Below are 25229 nucleotides of genomic sequence, written 5' to 3'. Positions count from 1 at the left end.
TAGGAATACACCAGAACCACATCCTGAATCTCATAAAGACGTATCTTGTTGTTTTTCATCACTTGGTCTACTCGATGCTTGGCGCATGCAGCACCGTACAGCATCTCAGTATACATGGTGCCGGTGTGCTTACGGGCTGATAACACTTGCAAGGCTGGATAGATGGTAAATTAACTCCACTTTTAGAAACCTACTCGTTTCTTGTAATCTCTTTCCTTCTACTTTTTCTGATCATCACTTGGTAGTGCTTGGTTTATCCTCTTCTCAGTTAACTCATAAAAGTGCGTATTGGACCTTCAATACCAGCCTGTTGGACGATTGTTTTTTTACTGATGCTTTTCGTAGTTTTTGGGAAAAACTTATCCAAAGTAAACCTTCTTATTCTTCTATCCAGCTATGGTGGGATAACGTGAAAGCTCAAATTCATGTTTTCTGTCAATGTTTTCAGTCCTTTTCCACGAGAAAGAATAAAATTGCTGTTTCACTCTTGGAAACTGAAATTTTGCCGTTAGAGGAAGACTTGGCTAAAGCTCAAAATGACAGGAAACTTTGGTTATTATTACAAAAAAGCTTATCAAAGAGAATTGATTCATGAAAAAGTAATGGGGACGTCAGTTCGACTCAGAATCCAAAATGTGACGTTTTCTGACACCCCAAATAAAAGTTTTTTTTTCCACTTAGAAGGGGTTAAGAAATCCCAAAGGCAGATTTTCTCCTTGTGAGATGCTAAAGGGAATATTACATAAAATGAAAGTGATGTTAAAAGACTTGTGAAAAATTATTTTTCTGATTTATTTGTGAAGGAATCTGTGTAAAGATTGTGTTGATGAGATGACAAATCATGTTCCTTCTTTGAGTTGTGGTCAGCGTCAAGCTCTTGAAAAGCCGCTTACGCTGGAGGAACTCAGCATGGCTCTGAACAGCTTTGAACGTGGAAAAGCCGAAGGAATTGACGGACTTCCAGTGGAATTTTTAACAGTATTTTGGGACATCTTAGGTCTGGAAGTGCTGTTGGTTCTGCAAGAAAGTTTACATTCTGGCATACTGCCTCTCAGCTGTCGAAGAGCGGTGGTTTGTCTTCTCCCAAAAAGTGACGATCTCCGTCAAATCAAGAACTGGCGCCCCATCTCATTTCTGTGTTCTGACTGCAAACTCTTTTCCAAGTTGTTGGCCATTCGGCGAAAAAATGTCATTGGGACTCTCGGTCATCCTGAACAGAGCTACTGTGTTCCAGGGAGATCAATCTCTGATAACATTTTTTGAATTACAGATTTGATTGATTGTGGCCTTAAAGAGGAAGAAGGGGTTGGTTTGATTTTCCTTGATGTCAAAAAGGCCTTTGATAGTATTGTCCACACTTGTATGTTTCAAGTGTTGCAAAAGTTTGGCCTGGGTGAAAGGTTCATCGGTTTTGTTAAGTTGTTATACAACAATATATCTAGTTTGTGTAAGGTAAACGATGGTCTCTGTTTACCCATTCAGGTTCAGAGGGGTGTTCGGCAAGGCTGTCCATTGTCAGGTTTACTGTTTAGCCTTTCTCTTGAGCCATTACTAATTAATCTTAGGAACTCTCTTTCTGGCTTTGTACCGTCTCCAGAAGAACACCCTATCGTTGTGTCTGCATATGCTGATGATGTCTGTACAGTAATTAAAAATGATCAGGATCTAACCACTCTTCTTGGATCTTTACGTTGGTTTCATCTTGCTTCACATTTGAAGTGTAATTGGCAAAACAGTAAAGCCCTGTGGGTGTCCTCAGCTCAATGTACATCCGGTCGGCTTCCCTTAGTGCCACCTCAGTCTCTTCCGAAAGATATAAGGTGGATGAGAGAGGGGGTGAAATATTAGGTGTTTATCTTGGCCCTTATCATTACTCCCTTATTAACTGGGAAGGAGTGGTAGATGACGTAACCAAACGTTTTAACAAATGGAAAAGGTTCCTTCTGCAAATGTCTTTCAGAGGTCATATACTAATTATTAATACTTTAGTTACCTCTGTCTTGTAGCCTGGTGTTGGCGCAGTGGTTATATTAGGGCAGCGGCTTGGGATCCAAAAGGTCCCGAGTTCAAGCCCCGTTCGGCCACTGAATTAATACACCAGGGGGTTGACTCAGCCTGTCATCCTTCCGAGGTCGGCGAAATGAGTACCAGTATACTGGGCCGGTGTATGCCCCGGTTAAAATAGGTGTACCATATCCCTGTGTCGTAAGAGGCGATCAGGGTTGCGTCAGGAAGGGCATCCGGCGTAAAACATGTGCCAAATCACTATGTGGATCATACGGATGATCCGCTGTGGCGACCCCTAACGGGGAGCAGCCGAAAGAAGAAGAAGTTACCTCTGTCTTGTGGCACAAATTGATCTGTTTACAGCCACCAGATGTCTCGCTTAAAGAGATTCAAAAGATACTGGTGAACTTTTTTTGGAATGGTCATCATTGGTTGCGGTCAAACTTACTCTGTCGCCCCTTGTCTGATGGTGGCCAAGGGCTCATTGACGTAAAGTGTCATCTGATGGCCTTTCGGCTGAAGTCGATACAACGAGCGATCAATGTGGAAAAACTGCCCTGGCGCCCCATAGCACAACGAATATTGAGACAACCTGGATTGCTTGGTTACGGCCTTGAGTTGTTCCTAATTGAATCAAAAAAGATTGACACGTCTCACCTTCCTCTGTTTTAGCAGAGTCTGTTGAATGCTTGGCAAGCAGTAGTGGTGACCCACCAGAGGGATTTGTGTGATTTTAAAATGTTTGTTGGAGAACCTCTATTCCTCAACCCCCTCTTTTCAATGTTCCCAAAAGCCATTGTTTTTTTCACAAAACTTCATTTCAGTTGGTATCAAAAATGTTTGGTATCTTCATGACTCATCCAACTGTTTCTGGAAATCTGTTAAATAAATTGCTGAAATCACTGGCACCAGGTCATTAAGAGCTGTAGGTAAAGTACTTGTAGATGTCATCCGTACATCCTTTAAACTTGGGTTGCAGTGGAGTACGGAGGTCAAATGGACACCCCATAAGCCTTCATTTCCAAGCTTACTTGTCCAATTCACTAGTTTTACTCCATCTCCAGTCAGTATTGGCTCTTGTTTATTTAGTAATCTTGACAGTAAATCTATTTATCGTTTCTGTCTTTCTGTTATTATTATAAATACCTCTGCAGTAGGAGTACTGAGATGGAAAATGCTTTTGCCGTATGCCACCACTTCTGAACCTGCATGGAAATCGATGTATTGCACACCAATAACAAAAAGGTCAGGTGACTTGCAATGGAGACTTGCTCACTGGTCACTGCCAACAAACACTTTTGTCAACCGAATTGATGTAGCTGTATCAGCGCTTTGTCCCTTTTGTAACATCACTTAAGATTTGTTCTATGGATATATTGATTGTGTTCGATTGTGCCCCCTTTTTCTTTTATTGAACAATATATTTCATTGGGTAAATGTCCCCTTTTCACTCCAGTTTTTTTATTTTTGGCCTCAGAGTCAATTCAGATCATGAAAAATTGTTAATGTTTTTGAACTATGTCCTATCAGAGGCAAAATAAGCGATCTACCTGTCGAGGAAAGCCAAAGTGAAAGGCAAACCCTTTGAGCAATGTAATGTGATTTTGCATTTCCAATCCCTGGTTTCAACTCGTTTGAAACTAGAATTTAATTATTACAGGAATAATGCAAATATTATTACTTTTCTTGAAACTTGATGGGTTGGCAAGATGTGCAACGTAAATGAAAATGTATTAGAAATTTACGTGTAGTTCTTCTTTCCTTGTGTCTTTGAAATTTTCTTGGTTTGAATTGCTGTTTTTTTTGGTGTTTCTATTACTGTTGATTTCTCTTTGCAATTTGTTCTTGGTGTACTCCATTGGTTTTTTGTATTTTTATAATAAAAGGAGCCAAAAGTCAAGTGTCTCTGTCTCTGTCTCTGTCTCTCTCTGTCTTCTCCCTCTCTCTTCTCCCTCTCTCTTCTCCCTCTCTCTTCTCCCTCTCTCTTCTCCCTCTCTCTCTTCGCCCTCTCTCTTCGCCCTCTCTCTTCGCCCTCTCTCTTCGCCCTCTCTCTTCGCCCTCTCTCTTCGCCCTCTCTCTTCGCCCTCTCTCTTCGCCCTCTCTCTTCTCCCTCTCTCTCTTCTCCCTCTCTCTTCTCCCTCTCTCTGCCCTCTCTTTGTCCTCTCTTTGCCATGTCTTTGCCCGCTCCTCTCTCTCTCTCTCTCTCTCTCTCTCTCTCTCTCTCTCTCTCTCTCTCTCTCTCTCTCTCTCTCTCTCTCTCTCTCTCTCTCTCTCTCTCTCTCTCTCCCCCCCCTCTCTCTCCTGTCTTCTCTCCTCTCTCTCCTCTCTCTCTTCTCTCTCTTCTCTCTCTTCTCTCTTCTCTCCTCTCTCTCTTCTCTCTGTCCTCTCTCTGTCCTCTCTCTCTCCTCTCCTCTATCTCCTCGGACATGTCTGGGCAGTTTATCTCCGAGTGGAGTTTGTCTCCAGACAGGAGTTTGTCCCTGGACGTATCCAGAGAAGAGTTTGTCACCGGACAACTTAGCTCCGGACACGTCCGGGCGGTGTTTTAGTCCGAATGGATGTTTGTCTCCAGACGCATCTGGGCAGTGTTTGTCTCCAGACATGTCCAGGTTGTGTTTGCCTATGGACATGTTCGGGCGGTGTTTGTCTCTGGACATGTTCAGGTGGTGTTTGTCTCTGGGCGGTGTTTATTTCCGGACTGCGTTTATCTCTGGACATGTCCAGGTGGTGTTTGTCTGGGCAGTATTTATAGTATAACCGGTACAAAATGGATTTCAGACATTATTTTGTTTCTATCTTCACTCTTATTCTATGCAGAAGCATTTTGATGAGACAGTATGAATCGTAATTAATGCTCCACCACACATCTGCCTTCCCTTCCTCTCACCTCCTTCATTCCCCCCACCCCTCCTCACTCTCCCTCCTTCTTCACTTCCACACGCCCCTTACTCTCCCTCCATCCTCAATCCCCCACCCCTTCCTACTCCCCCTCCTTCCTCTCTCTTCGCCCCTCTACTTCATCCGTCTCCCTCTCCCACACCCCTCTCTCCCTCATCTCCCTCTTCCCCCCATCCACCCCTCACTTTAATGTTCCCATCAATGAAGTGACGGGTTGTATTTGCTCAATTCTAATATATAAAGCTCTTTCAAACCACTGACTGACTGATTCACTGACTTATATTAAATATCTACACCTTCCGGGTGACATCGAAAGCTGAAATTTTGCGTGCCGATGGACATCGAAGCCGCAACACCGAAAAAAAATCGCAGAATCGTCGGACAACAATCATAAATGAAAATATAAATCAATAAAAAATAAACGAAAAAAATGCAGGTGAGTGACCCGAGACGATGGAGAAGCACGGTCATTTTGTGTGCCGAAGAACATCAAAGCCAATACATCAGTAAAAATCACAGCATCATCGGAAAGCATCATTATAATAAATGAAAAAAATAAATGAAAATAAATAATTGAAAAATTAAATGCAGGTGAGCGATCCAAGACAATGGGGAAGCACGGTTTGTATGCTTACATAATGTGTAAGAACACCCTGCTCGGATGCTTCCGAGAAGGGTGTTCTTACACATTCTGTAAGCATACGAACTTACACCCTGCTCGGATATATATGTATGCATATTTATAGAGGTATTTATATATAGGTATTTATACATATATATGTCAATATATATATATATATATATATATATATATATATATATATATATATATATATATATATATGTGTATACGAGATGACCCGTTAACCTGTTGGATTCCCGTTGTGACAGCGGTTGATGAAAAAAATCATTTCAAGAAAAAAAACAGATAGCTCCAGCGAACTATACCACTGAGGTTGTTTGCATTGATCAAATTCTCCCGAAGAGTACTTCACTGAATCAGGAATTTATTTTTTTTCATAATTTTTTTCGTTGCCCAATTTGAACGAAATTTGATACTGTACACCGCAAGAGAATGGTGAGGAAGGTGGCCCAAATTTTTTTGTGCTGTCGTGTACCGTGTTGGCTGTATTTCGGGAACATACATACATACATACATACATACATACATACATACATACATACAAGATGAGAGTTTTAGAAATATATAGATAGAAGATATGTACGTATGTATATTTGTCAGTATGCCACTAAATGCCATCACCTTTGCATCTTCATCTATCTGTTTGTAGTCCAGAGTTTGTTTTTCACTCCTTGAGGTCTAGGAAAAGAAAACAAGATGGTATAAAATGATTAGACTTCATAAAGAAGATTTTATGGTTTCTAAGGAGCATTTACTGCCAGGTATATTGATAGATGATTATATAAAACATTTGCTTAAGATGAGAAAAGAAGTAGGTATCTCTTTTAAGTAGGTGTATTTTGTTTTGCAATTGCTAAATTTGGAAACATTTGATGAATAAAATTGATTCGACATAAGTCTGTCCTGTCATTTAAGAGTAGAAAGTACTGGACTCAGTGGTGTAATGGTTAGAGCATCCACTTTGAGTCTGGGAGGGAAGTGGTTAATTCCCAGCCAAGCCTTACCAAAGACTTCAAAATCGTACGTGGTGTGTCCTTGCTTGATGATCAGCATTTACAAAGGATAATAGTCTAAGCAATGAACGATTTAGGTTGGACAAAAATGTTATCAAAACTTTCTCACCTGAAATGACTTCATTGGCGATATGTCTTATCAGAAAAAAAACCCCCACCCGAATCCTCCCATGGGAAACCTCGTTTTGACCTCAAATCCAAGATGGCTGACATTGTACAGGTGCAAAACTTAAAATGGACCTAATTTTGGAAAGAAACAACAAAGAAACACTTCTAAGGTGTCATTTTTAACTAATTTGAGGACCCCCATTCGTTTAGTGATACTTATAAGATCGTTAGATATCAAGGTCATATGTCAAGGTCAAGGTCAACATTAAACTTGACCGAAGCAATGTTAAATTTGACCGAAATTGTATCAAGAGTTATGCCAAAATGATAGTTATGATGCTCATTCATTTACTAATAGTTTTGAGGTGATTGGATATCTAGATGATGTGATAAATTCAAGGTCAAGGTCAAATTTGATCCTAATTTGACCCTGAATTTGATCAAAATGATGCAAATCGACTCAAAATAAAGTACATGGGATGTGTCATTTTCAATGGACTCTTTCAAGATGTCCATTCACTTATTTATGAGATTGGCATCGAGATCATAATCATAGCCAAATTTAACCAAATAAGTAAGAATCCAAACAGATTTTGTGACCTTGCAGTGACATTATTTTGAAACCCGTGTAAAGGTGTCTCATAACAAAGTTAACTATGCCTGATCACTTAAATGATATTGTATGAGTGATAATTTTTTAAAGTCAAATTGCAATGTCAATCCATTGTATTATTATTGAGATCTACATCCTGGTCATCATCATCCTGATTGCCCACATGTGGCACATTCATGCATGTTATTCCCCTGCATTGGCCACAAGCTGGTGTGCACTGTAGTCCATTGTAGATAACTGACTCAGAATACGATGAACAGAAGCCAAGGTTGAAGAGTAAGTGAATCAGGTCACGATGACCATATTTCTGATCGAGTGTGACGCACAAACTGACTTGTAGAGGAGAGAGGAAAGCTCTAGGACAAGTGGCACTCATGATGGCTTGGCCGATAGATGCACATCGCAGATCTGCAGTTTTACTTTTGATGATGGTCTGTAGAAGCAAGCACAAGGAAGGAGGCAGAATGGTGAGATTATGATCAATGGATTTCATATCTGCTGTGCCTGGATACGTATCTCTGTGTTTTTCAGCACTCTTAATTTCGTTTCGTATATAGCTGCCCACAACTTTGATAAGCGAATCCATATCCTTGGAATCTTCATTCAATTGTGTATGTGCTTCTTGAATCAACTGCTTGACATTCGAGGACAGCGTGACGATAAGTGGCTGTTGTTTTGATGATGTGATTGAGACGCTGCTGCCATAGTGAGCATAGAGTTCTCGCTGGAGTGATCTCTTGGAGTACACTTCACCACCACCAGCTTCCTTCTCCATGATTTCGTGTAGTTCATCTAAAGTGACTGTTTCGTCATCGTTGTTCTCCAGGTATTCAATGACATGCATGAAGGCCGATTTCTTCTCCTCATCAACTGCTCCGCTTGAACGTCCTCGCTTCTTAGGAAGCGCTCCATCAGTGGCAGTAGATGGTGCATCCAACTGCAAATTACGGGGTGACATGAAGTATTGGAAGCATCTACGATGGTAAATGACCTCCTCTGCAGGCAGATCGTTGATGCATGAGAGTCTATATGATACAGCATCGGCCCACTCATCTACTTTGCTTGCACAACTTTCTGCACACCTTCTTGTAATCGTTGCTTTCACCTGGAGCAGCATAACCCTACTGAATTAATAATCATTATTGTTTGGATGTCGCTTGATCTTTTCTTGATCAACCAACTCTCCACACAGATAAGAGTCAGTATGGAAACAGAATTTCTTGACATCAGATCTGAGTTTCTGTGCTGAGGAAGAATCAGTCATGTTTACGTTTGCGCATTTGCTCATATCGCCTAGTATTAGTGTGAGCTTTACGACATCTCTCATGCACATACTGCTTCTCATTGTCGTCAAATGCATGAATCGGGATAGTCTCTACTGGATTTAGTTCATTGTATTTGACACTGAAATCATTGATTGCAGCAAGACCTTTGCGACTGACATATGCAAAATCCTTCACAGTGAATGTTATATTCTCCTCGCACAGTAAACAAACTGCGTCCTGACTGCACACTGCCATTACGGTCCTATCTGAAACAAAAATAATAATATACTGATTAGATTGAAACATACCATGGAGAGGATTACAAATTTCAACACAGTCAAATTAAACCAATCAGCCCTCAATGTTTCGTGGATTTCCATTGCGTTGAGCCCTCAAGAATTCCAGAATTTGGTCTGGAGTTGGTGCAAGTGGTGGGGTGATTGGGGATGGGTGTTGAGGGTGGGATCTGGGTGCGGTTTGCATTCAGATTGAGGGTAGAATTTGCATTAGAGAGGAGATTAACAACGTGCATGATGGCATAATGCTATATGACGTCCATGATGTCTTTATGTTACATTTCGTCACATAACGTCATAATAACCCATATATATATATATATATATATATATATATATATATATATATATATATATATATATATATATATATATATATATATATATATATATATATATATATATACGGGTCTCATCCCCAACACTTTGGCCAGAAACCCGTATTTTGATGGGTCTCGGGCCGAATGAGTTAAATAATGTGATCTATAGGTGATGATGCCACACTGAGCGATTTACCTGGGTCATTTGGTGAGCTTTGAGATCAAATTTTGATTAAATTTTACAATGACCTTGACCTTAACACATAATAGTGACCTCTAATGGTTCCGAAAATTTCACTAAATGAACGGGAATCGTCAAATTAGTTAAAAATGACACCTTAAAAGTGTTCCTATGTTGCTTCTTTCCAAAATTAGGTCCATTTTAAGTTTTGCACCTGTACAATGTCGGCCATCTTGGATTTGAGGTCAAAACGAGGTTTCCCATGGGTGGATTCGGGTGGGGTTTTTTTTCTGATGAGACATACCACCAATGAAGTCATTTCAGGTGAGAAAGTTTTGATAACATTTTTGTCCAACCTCTATGGATCATGATCCGTTCGTTGCTGTGCCTATAAAGCAGGGACAAACAACCATAGGTTGGTAATAATAGTACAGGCTCTGATGGGCCAAATGGCCTCCTCTTGTGTCAAAGTTCCTTCAAATTAAATTACTGAAGGTAAACTCAATGGGTTTACATCAGAACGAAAATAGTCTGCTTGGAAGAGGGTTTGACCTTTTCCCCAACCATCATATTTCATATTGAGAAATAAAGTGGTTGTGATAAAATGTTTGGCAGATTAAACTTTATTCTCATTTTAAAAGATGGAAAGTGATGAAATTAACGACAAATTTAATCAATGCAGTGGGTGTAAAAAGATCGATTTTAAAAGCTTAAGGAAATGAAGGGTATTAAACAAAGTACATTCAGCAAGGATTTTGATTATTATTATTATTTTTTTTTTCACTGTGGCAAATAATGAACAGAACTAAGTGCAAAGTTTAAAGCTGTACAAGAGAAAAGCAAATCCTGAGATAAGCTAAAATAATTTTACATAGAGTTGGTATAAAAGCGAGTACACAGGGATAACAAAACAAAATACAAGGAACACGGAGGAAGTCTGCAACTTTTTGAGATATCCTGCACACATACAAACGGATGGACAAACAGACAGACAAACAGACAGATAGACAGGGGTGAAAACATAACCTCTTCCACCTTCGGTGGCAGAGGTAATAAGAGAATTCGACCAAGACACAGGAATCTCTATTCGAAGGAAACCGATCCTGGGAAGTAGCGCCCCTTGCTGGCACAACATCAGATTGGAAGTTTTTTCTACTGTAACCCTGTCGTGGTTCAAACCTCCACTAACAATCCAATTATGAGCATGTAATGAAAATAATCCCTCGTACCGATAATCAACCCAACCTATATACAGCATGAAGCCATTCTTCCCATCATTCCTCTTTTATAAGGAAACTCAAGGGCAGACAAGATAGATCAAAGGTCACCGAGTTGTCTTCGAGTTGTCTTTGCATTTGATGAGTGACCCGACTATGAACTGCCATTCTCATGTTTTACAGGCAGGACGTTGCATCATTTGTATGTATTACTTTGGAGGAGATGTAAAACCGACGTCATTTCTGCAAGAATTCCATTGGGGATTTTGAAGATCTCGTGGTGCCTTTGGAAAACAATAGGCCATTGTGTACCATTCCTTGGTCACATTCTAATGTCCCACCTGAATGTACAGGGATCACTGAATCTGTCACAGATGCACCCAGGCAATGATGGAAATCGGAAACCAGGTGGTGCATCGAATGAAAGAAAGTCAAAATCACATCCATCTGCCATAAGTATTTGTTTGACTATCCTATATTGGTGGCATTTGATATGACTAGAGTAATCGCTCCAAAGCCAACTTCTTTTTTTAATCTAAAATTCAATATCTTGTGTCTGGGTTGGCACGATAGCCACGAGGGACACACACTCACCTCTAAGCTGTCGAGCTTGGGTTTGAATCCCAATATGGTGATTCAACCATGTGTGTTCTGTCTCTTTTGGGTGGATGTTCGACTGGGCATATCCCGTCTGCTGGTATTAGTTGGTGGGCATTAAAGGTCCCATGGTGTCTTTCATGAAGAGTAGGTGAGCTCTTGCCGGCACCATGAACAAATTCCAAATACCTGCCCTAACCTGGATCGAAGGTCAGGCCTAGCTGGCCGGTTCAATAAAGTTCCTGAAAGCCGCTGGTTCGTGAAAGACTTGGCCCAAGCTTCCCGCGACCAAACGCACATAACATGGGAATCATTTTGGCTGTTGAAGAAGAAGAAGAATATCTTCGGTCCATTTGACAGCTGAATTAACGTTTCCTCTGAAAGACAGCATACTCCATGATGCACTACCACATTAATAATACCCAGGCAGCAGTTTTTAGGTGAGTCGAATTCAGTGGAGCATAAAACCAAAGATTTAATAGCTTCGAGTCGAGTACATTACCAATAATTGAAAATCTCTCCTTCGATGTAAGAGAACTCTTAGCCATAAAAAGAATAAACATTGTGGTTGCTATGCCAACTTTCAAAATGATACATCGTCGATACATAAGTTTTTCGAAATAACCCACATGTCTTCCACTCAACCTCTGATTCCATGACTCTACACTTCTTCACATGATTGGTCTGTGGCCTGAAAACATCATCGATGGTCAAAACGTGTAAGCTGGACATTGGACTCATTAAGTCTCACATACACTTTAATTACTTTATCTTTTGGTGGACCAACTATTATATATCTCATAAACCAAAAAAAAAACTCTTATGAAGGACAGAAATGCTGTGCGAGACACGAAGTACTGTAGGATATTCAGACTAGTTTGAAGTTTTTAGAGATGCAAGCCAATAATTAATCCTGTCCTCTACTTTTATCTTTTTTTATTTGTATACGTAGTCGAGGCTCGTGGAAGAGCTCGTACACTGAATAGATCAGGATGCAAACATGACGAGAGAGAGAGAGAGAGAAAGAGAGAGAGAGAGAGAGAGAGAGAGAGAGAGAGAGAGAGAGAGAGAGAGAGAGAGAGAGACAGAGAGACAGAGAGAGACAGAGAGAGACAGAGAGAGACAGAGAGAGACAGAGAGAGACAGAGAGAGACAGAGATACAGAGAGACAGAGGGAGAGAGAGAGAGAGAGAGAGAGAGAGAGAGAGAGAGAGAGAGAGAGAGAGAGAGAGAGAGAGAGAGAGAGAGAGAGAGAGAGAGAGAGAGAGAGAGAGAGAGAGAGAGAGAGAGAGAGAGAGAGAGAGAGAGAGAGAGAGAGAGAGAGAGAGAGAGAGAGAGAGAGAGAGAGAGAGAGAGAGAGAGAGAGAGACTCACACACACAGACACACAGAGAGACAGAGAGAGACAGAGAGACAGAGAGAGAGAGAGAGAGAGAGAGAGAGAGAGAGAGAGAGAGAGAGAGAGAGAGAGAGAGACTCACACACACAGACACACAGAGAGACAGAGAGAGAGAGAGAGAGAGAGAGAGAGAGAGAGAGAGAGAGAGAGAGAGAGAGAGAGAGAGAGAGAGAGAGAGAGAGAGAGCGAGAGAGAGACTCACACACACAGACACACAGAGAGACAGAGAGAGAGAGAGAGAGAGAGAGAGAGAGAGAGAGAGAGAGAGAGAGAGAGAGAGAGAGAGAGAGAGAGAGAGAGAGAGAGAGAGAGAGAGAGAGAGAGGAAGCACCAACAGCTTATCTGAAGGCCAAGGTCAAGGGAGACTTGGGCAAACAAGGGGTGTAGGGAGGGATGAGTGGCAGGAGATGATGCATCTCAGAAGGGAAAACTAGAAATATAGGAGAAGGGATTGGGGTAGGGTAGGGGGGTTAATGAGGGTATAAAATATTTATTTTAACTTCTATGCTGAATACATCAAGAGGAGAGCGTTCCAAAACTTGTATGACTGCATCGTATGGAAAGATTGATAATATCAGATATGCAGATGACAATGAAATGAAGAGGTTTCTCGCCAACTTTAAAAAGGCAAAGAGAAACAATAGGCCAGACATCAATACCAGCAAGAGTAAAGTGATGACAATGGGTGAAGAAAAATAAATTTTCGACATAGATGGAAAATCTTTATACATAGGAGAGCTTCGAATTTTTATGAGCTTTGCTCACTGGTGGTGGAATTTGTTAAAAGAAAATTAGTCTGGTCAATGGATGGGAAGAACAGCAATGATTAACTTGAACATGATCTGGTCTAATTGTAACATCGGCAAACGCACTAAAGTTCACATTACATTGTCAAAGCTCTTATATTTCCCATGGCAACATATTCGTCTGAAAGCTGGAGTGTGACCAAAAGAGATAGGCAACTTACGGAGGCTTTTGGGAATTGCTCCGAAAGAAGAGTGCTAAGAATATTTTGGAAAGGGAAGAGATGAGAAGCAACAACTTGTCGTCAATAAAACTAATTTGTGTAGGACTATAGTTGTGTCCAAAGCCATTCATTGTCATACTTTAGCCACATTTGCCGAAGTGATGGCAAAATTTTTGAAAACTTGCCTGTTGGGTCGATTATAACGCAAAAGAGGAAACCAAGCTGTTGTCCAAAAGACATATGGTTCGATCAAATCGAGGAACTTTGTGGAACCAATCTAATGAACCTACTCGAAGCTTCTCAAGATCACGGAAGCTGGCAGAACAGTGAGAGTCACTAAATCTGAGACATGATGTGATGGAAATCATCATCATCAGACAAACTATCAAACCTTGAAAGAAATCAGTGGAGTTTCTTGGTGTGACCATCAACCAAGACCCATCTCAGGATAACTACAAAATCAAAACTGGCCTTGATAGAACAAAATTGATTTGGCATTCTTCGGTGTGGCAAATCCTTCCTTGGTATTCCTTTTCCATCAAGCACCATAATGGCGGTTTCAATCTGATTTAACCTCGTCATGAGTTACACGCTGATCTAAGTTACTCAGTGACCTGATACCCCAAAACAAAAATATCACTCAAAGCTAATATGATTATATACAAAATGTATCTTTTAACCTTAATCATTCATGAACACATTTATTCACAATGATTTGGATGAAACATGTCACAAATCTCCTGCAAGTCAAACAAAAACGCCATGATTTAGGACACAGCACATAAGCAAAGTGGTTAATGAATCAGCAGCAGAGGTCAAATTGATAAAATCAGCAGTTTATTTCATCACCTTTGACCTCTGTGTACTAATGCTGCTATACCCATGAATTGATTTCAATAAAATGCTTTTAGAAGCCTCCTTTTTCTCATTATGTTCACATAAATTAATTTAGGCTAACCCAGTCCACCACGCAGGTGGCCACTCGACTGGGATGAAGCAAAAGATAGGGCCAACCCTAATTCACTTTGCCTTTAGTTTGTGCCTTTTTGTGTGAGACAATCATGGAGAGATGATTGTTAAGCCAGCCAGCATAGCAGCTGGACTGGAGGCCAGTCCAGTACAGTGGGTTAGGGGTCAAGGTGAAGTAGTTCTCAAACCGTGTTACAGTCCCCGAACAATGAAGGTGAAAATGCCAGAAAAGCAGGCCATCCCAGAGGCAAATGGCTTTGGAGCAGCACGTTAATCACCATGATTCAGGTAATTCTAACCTTAGCCAAAGCCAACGAAAGTTTTTTCAGCTCTCCGGAGCAGTCAGAAGCAATGTCATCAGCAACCGTGGATTTAAACTCTGCAAGAAAAGAATGAAACAACAAAAAAAAGGAAAGACAGTGCATGTTTGGTTAATTTCATTCCATAATGATCCTCCACCTCTGATAAAGGCATCACTGCAAGGTTTCATTTCTGTCTATAAAGGGTATACCTGCAGATTATACAGCTCAATAGTAAGATGAGGCAACCACCACTTGCGCTATCATGCTCCTGTCTTAACCTGACATAATTTCTTACGTTAAGGCAATTCATATTAAGTAAGACCAAAAAAAAGTCTTACCTAATATGATTTGCCTCTCCTCAAAGAAGAAAGTTTTTCAAGCCACACTTGAGTATGGTCGATTGTAGTTAAGAAGAATCCTCACTGGGACAAATTCCACTTTTACATGGACCTCTGGAGTTGGCAGGTGTCTAGTTAGAGGTGTTGTCTTGTTCAAATTCAATTCCTGGCCCAACGAGTAAACATAGCCCTGGTGATTCCGTTGGATGGAAAATTACGCCGGGTGTCCTGTCTTCGAGCATTGGTTGCTGATAGACGTTAAAGGTCCCACAGTGTCCTACACAGACAGTAGTGGATTGTCATCAGCACCTTGGCCAAATTCCTGCAATATTCTAAAAGAGGGAGCAGTGCATAAGCACAGCCCCATTCACCGAAATGATGCAACCAGCAGTTAGGTGATGCACACAAATGATTGAATGAGTGACTCCTTTTAAGAAGAGTTTTGATAAAATGACTGGTGTTGGCTTAGTGGTTAGGGTGGCTGGCTTGGGATCTTAGGGTCCTTAGGGTCCTGTTGGCTGCTGAAAAAAACACCAGGTGGGGTTGACTCAGCTTGTCATCCTCCTGAGGTTGGCAAAATAAGTACCAGTGTACTGGTATAGGGGCACAGTATCTGTGACATAATCATGCCCCAACAAAGTGATAGCGACCCAACAGCCATATGTAAGAAGAAGAAGAAGAAGAGTTTGATGAGATTAGTGTACAACATTTTGTAAAGTCTATTATTATAAGACAGTTAAGATAACCAGACTCCTATTCGAGCTAGTATTAGTTGTGGGACACAGCACTCTCCGCTAAACCAATCAGAGGATAACCCCAATGGTGATCAGGTGTATGGTTGTGCAAGTCCAGGGATAGAAAATCCTTTTCACCTCCAATTGCTTCACATCAAAGTTAACTCACATATTTTGTAAAGCCTTGAGGTTTTTACTATCCATCCATTGGGACCATACTCTCTACAGAGCATTGGTGCTGCCTAAGCAGTCTCCTTGGCTATTGGGCACAATCCTGGACGGGTCGCCACTCCGACACAGTATACCAGCATGCTGGCACTAATTTTGCCAACCTCGGAAGGATGGCAGGTCGAGTTAACCCCACCTGGTATTAATTCAACAACTGAGCGGGATTTCGAACTCAGGACCCTAGGATCCCAAGCCCACCACCCTAACCATGAAGCCAACACCAGGCATGAGTTACTATCCCAAGAGTTAAATCCATTAAATAGCAAATAGTATTGATTTGTTGTTTCGGTTTGTCATTCGGTAAGTGAACACGGTGAATTATCTGGGTTTTACTTCAAAACCAATTCACCCCCTATCATAATCTAATGTTATTGAAATAAATGAATCCACACCTTGAAAATAAAAAAAGGAAGGAAAGTAGGGGTATGGGGGTAGAAAAGTCCACATATCCTTAAATATGTGAAAAACTACGTCAGGCACCAAAGGTATTGCAGTGATAATTAATTGGCCGTCTCTGACAATGAACCCAAGAGAAAAACGTTAAAATAAATTTTAAAACGAAGGCACAATTGTTAAACTATGGTAGTATAATGGGAGACATTAGATAATAAAATTTGAAAATGGGTTGAGAATGCAGATTTCTTCCCCCCCCCTCCCCCCTCCCTTATACCCATGCCACAAACTTGCTTCTGGAGTATGAATTGGTTGATGACAGAGATTGAGTGTTTGTGGATTTGGTCTTTTGCTTATGGATTGAGTACTTGGTCTTTGGGTGGTCTTTTGGGTTATTTGTGGAGGAAGGGGGACTTGCTTGTTCACATTCTCCTTTAACAGAGTGAAATATACCATTTGAATCATGTATGTTATCAACACAAAAGTGTTTTTTGAAATCCCTTGCAATCACGTGTGACTTCAGCCACTCTCGTCACCCTTCCCCAGGTGCTCGCTACAACCCAATGCTCTGCTTTACTTGAAATGCTTTCTCCCTCCAACATTAAAATGACTTTGGGAATAAAATGGGGAGTAAAAAACTTTTTACCTTTTCCAAAAAGGTGAGTTTCAGAAACAGCTCATGACCTCTATTGCAATGCTATCAGGAAACTCATCCACCGCTGGGAAAAAAATGTTTGACACTACATGGAAATTACAGAGAAAACGAGAAATGTCTGGCACGGGAAGAACATTCTTCCACGGTTGGGAGAAAAATCTTTTTGACTCCTCATAAGTGACAGGATAATAAAAAGAGGAGGAGGTGTGGGGGGTGGGGGTGTTGGGGAGGTACTCAATTTTAGTCCACATGTCTCACCTGAATATAACTGATATCAAATTTGGATACCCACAACTCGGCACAGTGCGGCGTGCTTTATTGAATGTCATGCCAGGTTGATGTGTAGAGCATCTTTGGGTTGGTACATTTCATTTAAAGGTTAGTGTTATACCAATCTAATAGGGTGAGGTGGGTTAAAGTCAAAGGTTGTAACTAACTTGATTAACTTGAACCAGGATTATGTTGACAAACATCTACTGATGACTTTGTGCAAGTCTGTTGCTTACAGTCTGTTTATGCATATGAAATGAGAAACACTTGGACTAACCTGTTTGATAAGTGTCTGTTATGTCTTTCTTTTCTTGGTTGGTGCGAGTTGCAAGAATTTCCACCAGGGATTCCTCGTCGGTTCCCAGGCCCTGTGAATGACGTCAGGAATCATTTTGAATGTGAGATTTTCTTAAACAAACAGTGGGAGAAAAAGAATGAAAATATACATATGAAGATATTTAAAAACTTTTTTTTTCCTCCATAAAAAAGGTGAGGATCATGGAAGAACAATGTTGAACTGACAGTGGGGTAGCGGGTCAACAATTGGGAACAATCAGAAAAATAATGAATGGACAAGAAAAGAAGAGAGAAGAGAGGAGGGAACACTGAAACCAGCAAGTAAGAGGATTGGGTTAGGAAGGGTTATTAGGGGTAATAAAGATCAGGCCTTAGGAATGGGGTGTGACCAGCTGGTGGTGCATGACCTGCTTGAAGACATGGGGGTAAGAGTGGGAAAGAACAGCCTCTGGATGGTGGTTCTATAGATGGAAGAAGTGAGGAACAAAGAAGATGAGGTGTTTAAATCAGCCAAGATTTTGGAAGTTTAACTCGAATGAGGTTACTGGAAGAATGGAGTTGCTGTGGAATGAAAGAGGACTGAGACACTGGAGTGAGCAATATGGGAGAAGAGGTAGTAAATAAAAGAGACCACCAACCTGCCTGTAATGTGAAAACAAGAGACCTTGTGCTTCAGCCTCATTGCAGGAGATTTTAACGATGTTGTGAGCTTTATAATTATAGTATATATAATTTGAGGCATCTCTGTTTGTTCGCAAGTATATTGGATCAAAGATTCACAAGTATATTAGTTGGCGGAGTCTGTTATTCTGCCGATCTGCCTGTCTGGCTGTTTGTCTGTCTGCATGTCACTCACCAACAGGACAAAATTATACACCTTTCTTCAAGAAACTTAACCACATGGTAGGTAGAGCTCGGCAAAAGCTGGAAGCCTATTATTATTTGAGTTCAAAAGGTCAACAAGTTAAGGTCACATAAAATTGTCATTTTTCATCCGATCGACTTGAAATTTGAAGAGGAGTTGCACATTTGGTCGTTGAATTCAACAACCTATTATTTTTAGGTCCACATAGACCAAAAGGTCAACATAGGCCAAAGGTCAACAACTAAGGTGGTATTTTCTAAAATCCTCAATTTTCATCAGACTGACTTGAAATTTGAAGAAGATTTGCGTATCAGGTCACTGAATTCAACGAACAAGTATTTTTGAGGTCAACAGAGGCCAAAAGGCCAACATAGGCCGAAAAGTCGACAAGGTCATTTCTAAACTTGTGAATTTTCATCCATTTGACTTGAAATTTGAAGATTATTTGTGTATTTTGTCAATGAATTCAACCACCAATGATTTTTTAAAGTCAAATTTGTTTAATGGATTTCGCAAGTATCATGTTATGCATGACCTCTTTGTTTGTTTGTTGATTTCTTCGTTTGTGGGTTTGGTGGTTTACTAAGGGGATGTGGCGGGTTGCACAATAACGTTTTGTATGATAAAAAAATTCATAAACATTGGGGTTCAGGGTGGGGGGAGCATGCAAATACTTTATGTAAATCGCTATTGTATCGTACCACTCCTGGTGTGAGGGGGTATTTACAAGTCATAATAAAATACCCAAATTCTCTGCATCAAAACCATCGACATCTAAGAAGTGGGGGGATTATTATAGTATAATATCATACTGTTTATGTGTTCCTTTGATTTGTAGGCACTCCTGAATGGTTGGATGGAATTAATTGAAAACCAGTGGTGGGTGTACTTGGGGTGTACACGGAAAGGTTTTAGACAGTTTTAAAAAAAAATCATAGTCCCTGAAGAGGGAATATTGTGAGAGCTGACCTGCTGGATGAAATGAGTTTTAAAATGGTGGTTATACTGCATGAGGTGCATGGGGGGTTAGTTTGATGATCATTCCAGATAAACAGAGTAATAAGACAGTGAGAGCCTGGTGTTGGCTTAGCAGTTGGGGAGGCTGACTTGGGATCCTAGGGTCCTGAGTTAGAGCCCCATTGGCTGCTGAATTAAGACCAGGTGGGGTTGACTCAGCCTGTCATTCTTCTGAGGTCAGCAAAATGAGTACCAGTGTACTGGTAATAGGGACACTGCATCAGCGGCATAGCTGCGTCCCTAATCAATGATGCAATCAGCAGCCATTAGGCTGCACTCAAGAGACAGAGACAGAGACAGACAGACAAACAGACAGACAGTGAGATTTTGTAGGATTAAAGGACATTTCCCCATTCCTCCCTACATCCATTGTTTGTCCAAGTCTGCCTCCATATTGGTCTTCAACTCTGCTGTTGGTCTTTTCCCTCTATCTCTCAACTGTTCCTTTTGTCCTGTTATATCCTGATCCATTCAGTTTGAAGAATTGGAAGAAGCACACAAGATAAAAGGATCAATGGAGAGACAAAAGTAAATAATTCACTGGACTAAATCCTCACTATAATTCCTGGACCGGTGTTTGTGTGTTTGTTTGTCACACTACTCCTCCTACAGTTCTGGGTTGATTACATCCAGACTTCGTACCCATGATCAGCAAGACTCCAATTCATGAATAGGGGAGTTTTTATCTTTGCCAGTGGTCTTGGGGGGAGATGGAGGGATGCAAATTCTTGATGTAAATGTGTATCGTGTAGCACCCTCTCCAGGTGGGGGAGAGTATTACAAGCCTCCACTATTTACAGTGCAGTATTCCTGTCCCCACATTTTGCAGTGCAGTGAGGTGTTTTGAATGATAAGCAGGAAGTATGTTTTTGCTTCATGCACGTAACCTGGGTTCTTTGGGGGGGGGGGGGTTGCCTACACAGAGCTGCCAGTTGCCGACACACCACCCAAATAAAGGTATACATCAGAAGAACATCTTGCATGCTCAGAACAAGATCACCCAGAGGGTGGGTACTCTGCTATTGGTCCAATTGTGCTCAATATAAATTACACTCCATGTTGAGGGAAGTTTTGTCCAACAGTGAACTGAAATATATTGGTGAGTCAAAGGAATTAAATCTAGTCAGGATGAAGTCTCGCCAGAACCAGCATCATGCTGTGGGTTACAAAGCCAACAGACCGAGAAGACACCCTCATGCCAGATCCACCATTCACATGCAGTTACTGACTATGCCACCACAACATTGCCCTGTCCAACAAATCCAACAGAGTATGATCGAGGCTTCTGTGCAGATACGGCACGGTTGGAGGCTGCTTTGTACCAGGGATGGCAACAACTCCCTTTGGATTTCCTGTCTGGAGGCTTATTTGGGGAATAAGGAGGATTGCAGCCTTCGTTGCTATGGTGCTTACACACATTATTGACCTTTTGAGACATTCATCCCATTGTGACATCATTGGATGTCATTATTGACTGGTCTTAAGCCCTGCATCATGTTATGTGTTTCCAGCAGCACCATTCTAAAGTCAGATTTTTTTTGGTGTTAAAAAAAAAATGCCATGAGAGACATCCTCATTTTGTAATTAAAAAAAAAAAAATTCAAAAAATTGGAATTTTGTCTTGTCATTTGTCAAACATGCATACTTTACCAATATGGATAAAGTTACATTTTGATAATATAAACATAACCGTTTCTGAAATATTATTTTTGTGGTTATTGCAATGATACAGAAATATGCAGCCCATGCTTAACTTTTCTCCACTTGTTTCTTTTTACAAGCTCTTGTCCTCCCATTATTATTCATTCATTTGCAAATTTCCTTTGGCTTTTCACTTCACTCATAATGTGTTGTCAAACTCTCTTTGCTATCTTTTTATAGAAGGAGATGAATGTGAAAAAGTATTGAAGTTTTTTTCCCAACATCAGAGCACAAAGTGTTCTTCCGAATCGCATTCTTAAACACAGGAGTCAGTATAGTTTGAAAGAGAACAACAGTTTCATATGACAAATAACTGCAGTATTTCTAAATTCAGAGATGAGGCCAGTTGTTATCTGATTTCTATTTTGATTAATTAATGGTTAAAATGAAATAAAACAAAACGTGCTTCGCCTGCGCTGTCGTAGGATTCATTGAAACTTGACGTGATGCTGGGTGGATGAGATTAGGCATCAATGGGGTGGAAAGGAACTGCATGTACCTGTCATGTGAGAGGATCGTGTGGGATGGAGAACTGGCACGTACATACCAAACGGGCTGCTTCAAGGAAGCAGTGCACCACCATCTCTTGTCATCCCCAATTCTGACCCATAATCTTTCTTGCCCCCATTAACCTTTCCAAACCCATCCATCTTACTTCCAAGTTTTTGTGTTTTCTCCCCTCCTTCCTTTCCTCTTTTCCTGTTCATTCATTCCCTTGATCTTTGTCCCACTGCTAGTTCTACCTTTCTCTTCCATGAGCCTCACTCCTGCAAATAAAAAAGGGGTCATCTCATTCGTCGTCCACATAATGGAGTTAAGGGCTTTTTTTCTTTTTTTTGGTCATGGCCAACATAAAAAAATAATCAGATGCTGATTTCAACTCACTTACTTGGACCTCTCTGTCCTATGGGATATAACAAGTTTAAAGCTGGCCCTTATTCTTTGGCACAGTCTCTTTCACAGTTTCTAAGAGCCAAAATGCACGATCAGAAATGTAAAAGTTAGGCTGTGTGAACTAACCAACCATGCACAAAAGTTGGACAACTAGTTTGAGGTGAACTTTATTCATGTAAAATTTGCCTGGTCAACATTTTAACCCGTTTAAATGAACTCAAACTGACCCATATGCTTGCATGAACTCATTCAACTTTTGAACCTTTTCGAGTTTGACTCGACTTTATTAAAGGGGAAAACCAAAATTTTCCTTTTTTTCTGAAAACCATTGAAAATCATTCATCACGGTCTAACTTGAAGGGGAAAAAAAATTGAAACATTAATCACAAGCCCTAAAGTGTCGATTTTTCAATTTCACCAGTGACGTGACACTATGAACCCACCTTGATCCAAATGGCGGCTTACATAGAGAAAGAGTGCGTTTCGAGCTCGGATTCCGATACTGATTCCACCATAATTAGCAACTCCGAAGGTTCTCACGATGTTGAAACTGATCAGTGGGATTTTGAAGAAACTATTGGAGACAACATTAGTGATGGAAACTCTTTTGGAGGAATTAGTGAGCCATCTCGTTTCGAGCAATGTGCGAGCAATTCAGACGAAGATGGTGGAAGTGTTAGTGAAGAGGAAAATGCCGGTCTCATGTTCACCATAGGGTTTGTTCCTGTAGGGTTTGTTTTTCCATTCAATTGGCGGTTTCTAAGGGATTCATTGATAAATCAGTTGCACTACTCCAGCAGAAACAGAGCACGGGCATGGCATGACACACGGACATGGACATGACACAGCATGGACACTGCTCAGGCACCTTCGGACACCACGGACAAAATTGGCAACACATGCTTTGTCCAACCATTGCAGGCTGACCAGGTGACTTGTACAGTATGTTACAGGATTGTTGTGTTTCATACTTTCCCCTAACGCCATTTGTATCTCTAGTCGTGCCGTGTAATTGTCCTGCCCCAGTGGAGGGGGAGTGGTGCTTGAGGGGAGAAGGTATGAGGTGTTATTTTTTTTTATATACACTGTCAAGGCTCGTATGAGAGCTAACACACAGAACATATAGTGGGGCAGATAACAGCAATTTTCGAGAGGAATCGTGCAAATGATGATACAAGCATCAAATTTGGCACATTTGTTCTCCAAGGGGGGTTCTAATCAAATCTGCCTGATTGGCCATTTGAAAATCCAAATTTAGAAAAATTTGAAAAAAAAAATAAAACTTCAAAAAAGTCAAGATCATGAATCAATGTTGGATGCTGGCTGAGATTGGTGAATGTTTCAGAAACATCATCAAAGACGTTCCAAGTCTGCCATGCAGTTTTTTTCCCCTTTACCGCGGAAGGCAGACACGACGTCACATCCAGTGAACGCATGGAAGTATGGGATCCCTCTAGCATTCTCAGGCCCTATTGCAGAAACTACCTCATGGACTGGAATCCATCGCGCCATGGCTCCTTGGCCAAAGGCAATCCACATGTTCTCAAGACCTAGTTCCTGTAAGGATGGCAGTACAGATATTGCTATGACTAGTACGTCCGTGTCATTAGCCTTAATGATAATGGACTTGCTACCATCCGTCGTTGCATCTTTGGCGTGTACAAATATTCGAGTGTCAGCTTCTTCATGACAACATGGAGACACAGCATCCGGTGACTTCCTTGTGCTGCTAATGGCATCTTCTCCTTTTGTGACAATGACTGTGCTTGTCGTCTGTGCTTCACACATCTTTTCCGCAAGGAAGTGAAACAGCTGAGTTTTGTTGCTGTCATCTCGAAGAAAGCTTCTCCAGTTATTTGGGGTCTTACTGGTTCCTGTCACTCTTCTTATGATTCCTTGCCCCCTTTATGACCTTGCCTCGGACTTCAGACTTGAATTCTTGTACACATCAAACACTACGTCCACCCTCTCGTACCTGGCACCATAGGATTCCACCTTTGGGATGATGTCTTCTTTAGCATAGTCATCAAATATCTTTGAAGTGCATGGAGGTAGGGCATTGATAAGTGCTGAGCCATCAATGATGACTGCATCTCCCCTTGGTTCTTTTTGAAGTTTTTTTTTTTTTTTTCAAATTTTTCAAAATTTGGATTTTCAAATGGCCAATCGGGCAGATTTGATCAGAAAGCCCTGCAGAACAGAAATGCCAAATTTCATGCTTGTATCATAATTTGCACGATTTTTCTACTATCTACTACTCTAATACAACAAGGGGAGCAGGAGACAAGAGGGGTGGGAGAGGGAAGGAAAAACATTGTGGAACAGAGACATGAGGAGATCTGTGGAAGGCAGTGGGATGGGGTGGGGTACACTGGGTAAACAAGATGGACACTCCAAGGACTTTCAGGAAGGAAACCAGGGAATTTGAAGGAGGTGGGTTTGGGGTGGATTAACGGGGGTAGAAAAGATCGTGGTTTGGATGGGGAAGATAAGAGATGGTGGTGAACAGCTGTTTTGAAGACCTGGTGGGAAGAGTGGGATTGAAGAGAGTGTGGGAGTTTGTTCCAAAGGCGGGAAAAAAGAGGAATGAAAGAGTGAAGATGAGCAGTGATTCTTGATTTTGGTAGTTTAACTAGAATGGGGTTGCTGGTGGACCTTGAGCACTCTGCAGAAATATGGGGGGGGGGGTATTATCACAGACAGAGCAGGGGGGGGTGAGGCCAGAGAGGTTATGTTAGAAGACAGAAAGACCACCGACCTGCCTGCGGTGACAGAGTGAGAGACCCAAAGACTCAGCTTCATCATGGGAGATACCAATGATCCTAAATGCCTTCGTTTGCACAGCTTGAAGCCGAAAAAGGTGAGAGGCAGGAGCACCAGCTGAAAGGGGAGAGCAGTATTCCATCAGGCTGTGGACAAAAGCTTTGTATGTGGTCAGGAGCTCAGGTGTACCAAGGAATGACTTTGCACGACGGAGGATTTTGACCCAATGATGAATGAGTGTTCTCCATCCAATGCAGAAAAGGAGCTCGGTCTCGGCGTG

The 25229-nt window shown here is 41.2% G+C and overlaps 1 protein-coding gene across 3 annotated transcripts in view; it reads right to left on the bottom strand.

The window, feature by feature from the left end:
- LOC147015499 (annexin A2-like) overlaps positions 1-25229 on the bottom strand; it is a 103909-nt gene that overhangs the window by 20832 nt on the left and 57848 nt on the right. For all 3 annotated transcript variants that reach the window (XM_085850283.1, XM_085850284.1, XM_085850282.1), the window contains exons 7-9: positions 17690-17780; positions 14792-14871; positions 6170-6226 (exon numbers count right to left, since the gene is read on the bottom strand). In XM_085850283.1, the coding sequence (XP_085706409.1) occupies positions 6170-6226; positions 14792-14871; positions 17690-17780 (228 nt within the window). The remainder of the gene's footprint in view (positions 1-6169; positions 6227-14791; positions 14872-17689; positions 17781-25229) is intronic.

The sequence above is a fragment of the Eptatretus burgeri genome, chromosome 12, assembly GCF_056783735.1.
Source record: "Eptatretus burgeri isolate ZD-2024b chromosome 12, Ebu_testis_v1, whole genome shotgun sequence".
Lineage (NCBI taxonomy): Eukaryota > Metazoa > Chordata > Myxini > Myxiniformes > Myxinidae > Eptatretus > Eptatretus burgeri.
Note: the sequence above shows the minus strand (reverse complement) of the source record. Positions and strands in the feature narration are given on the sequence as shown.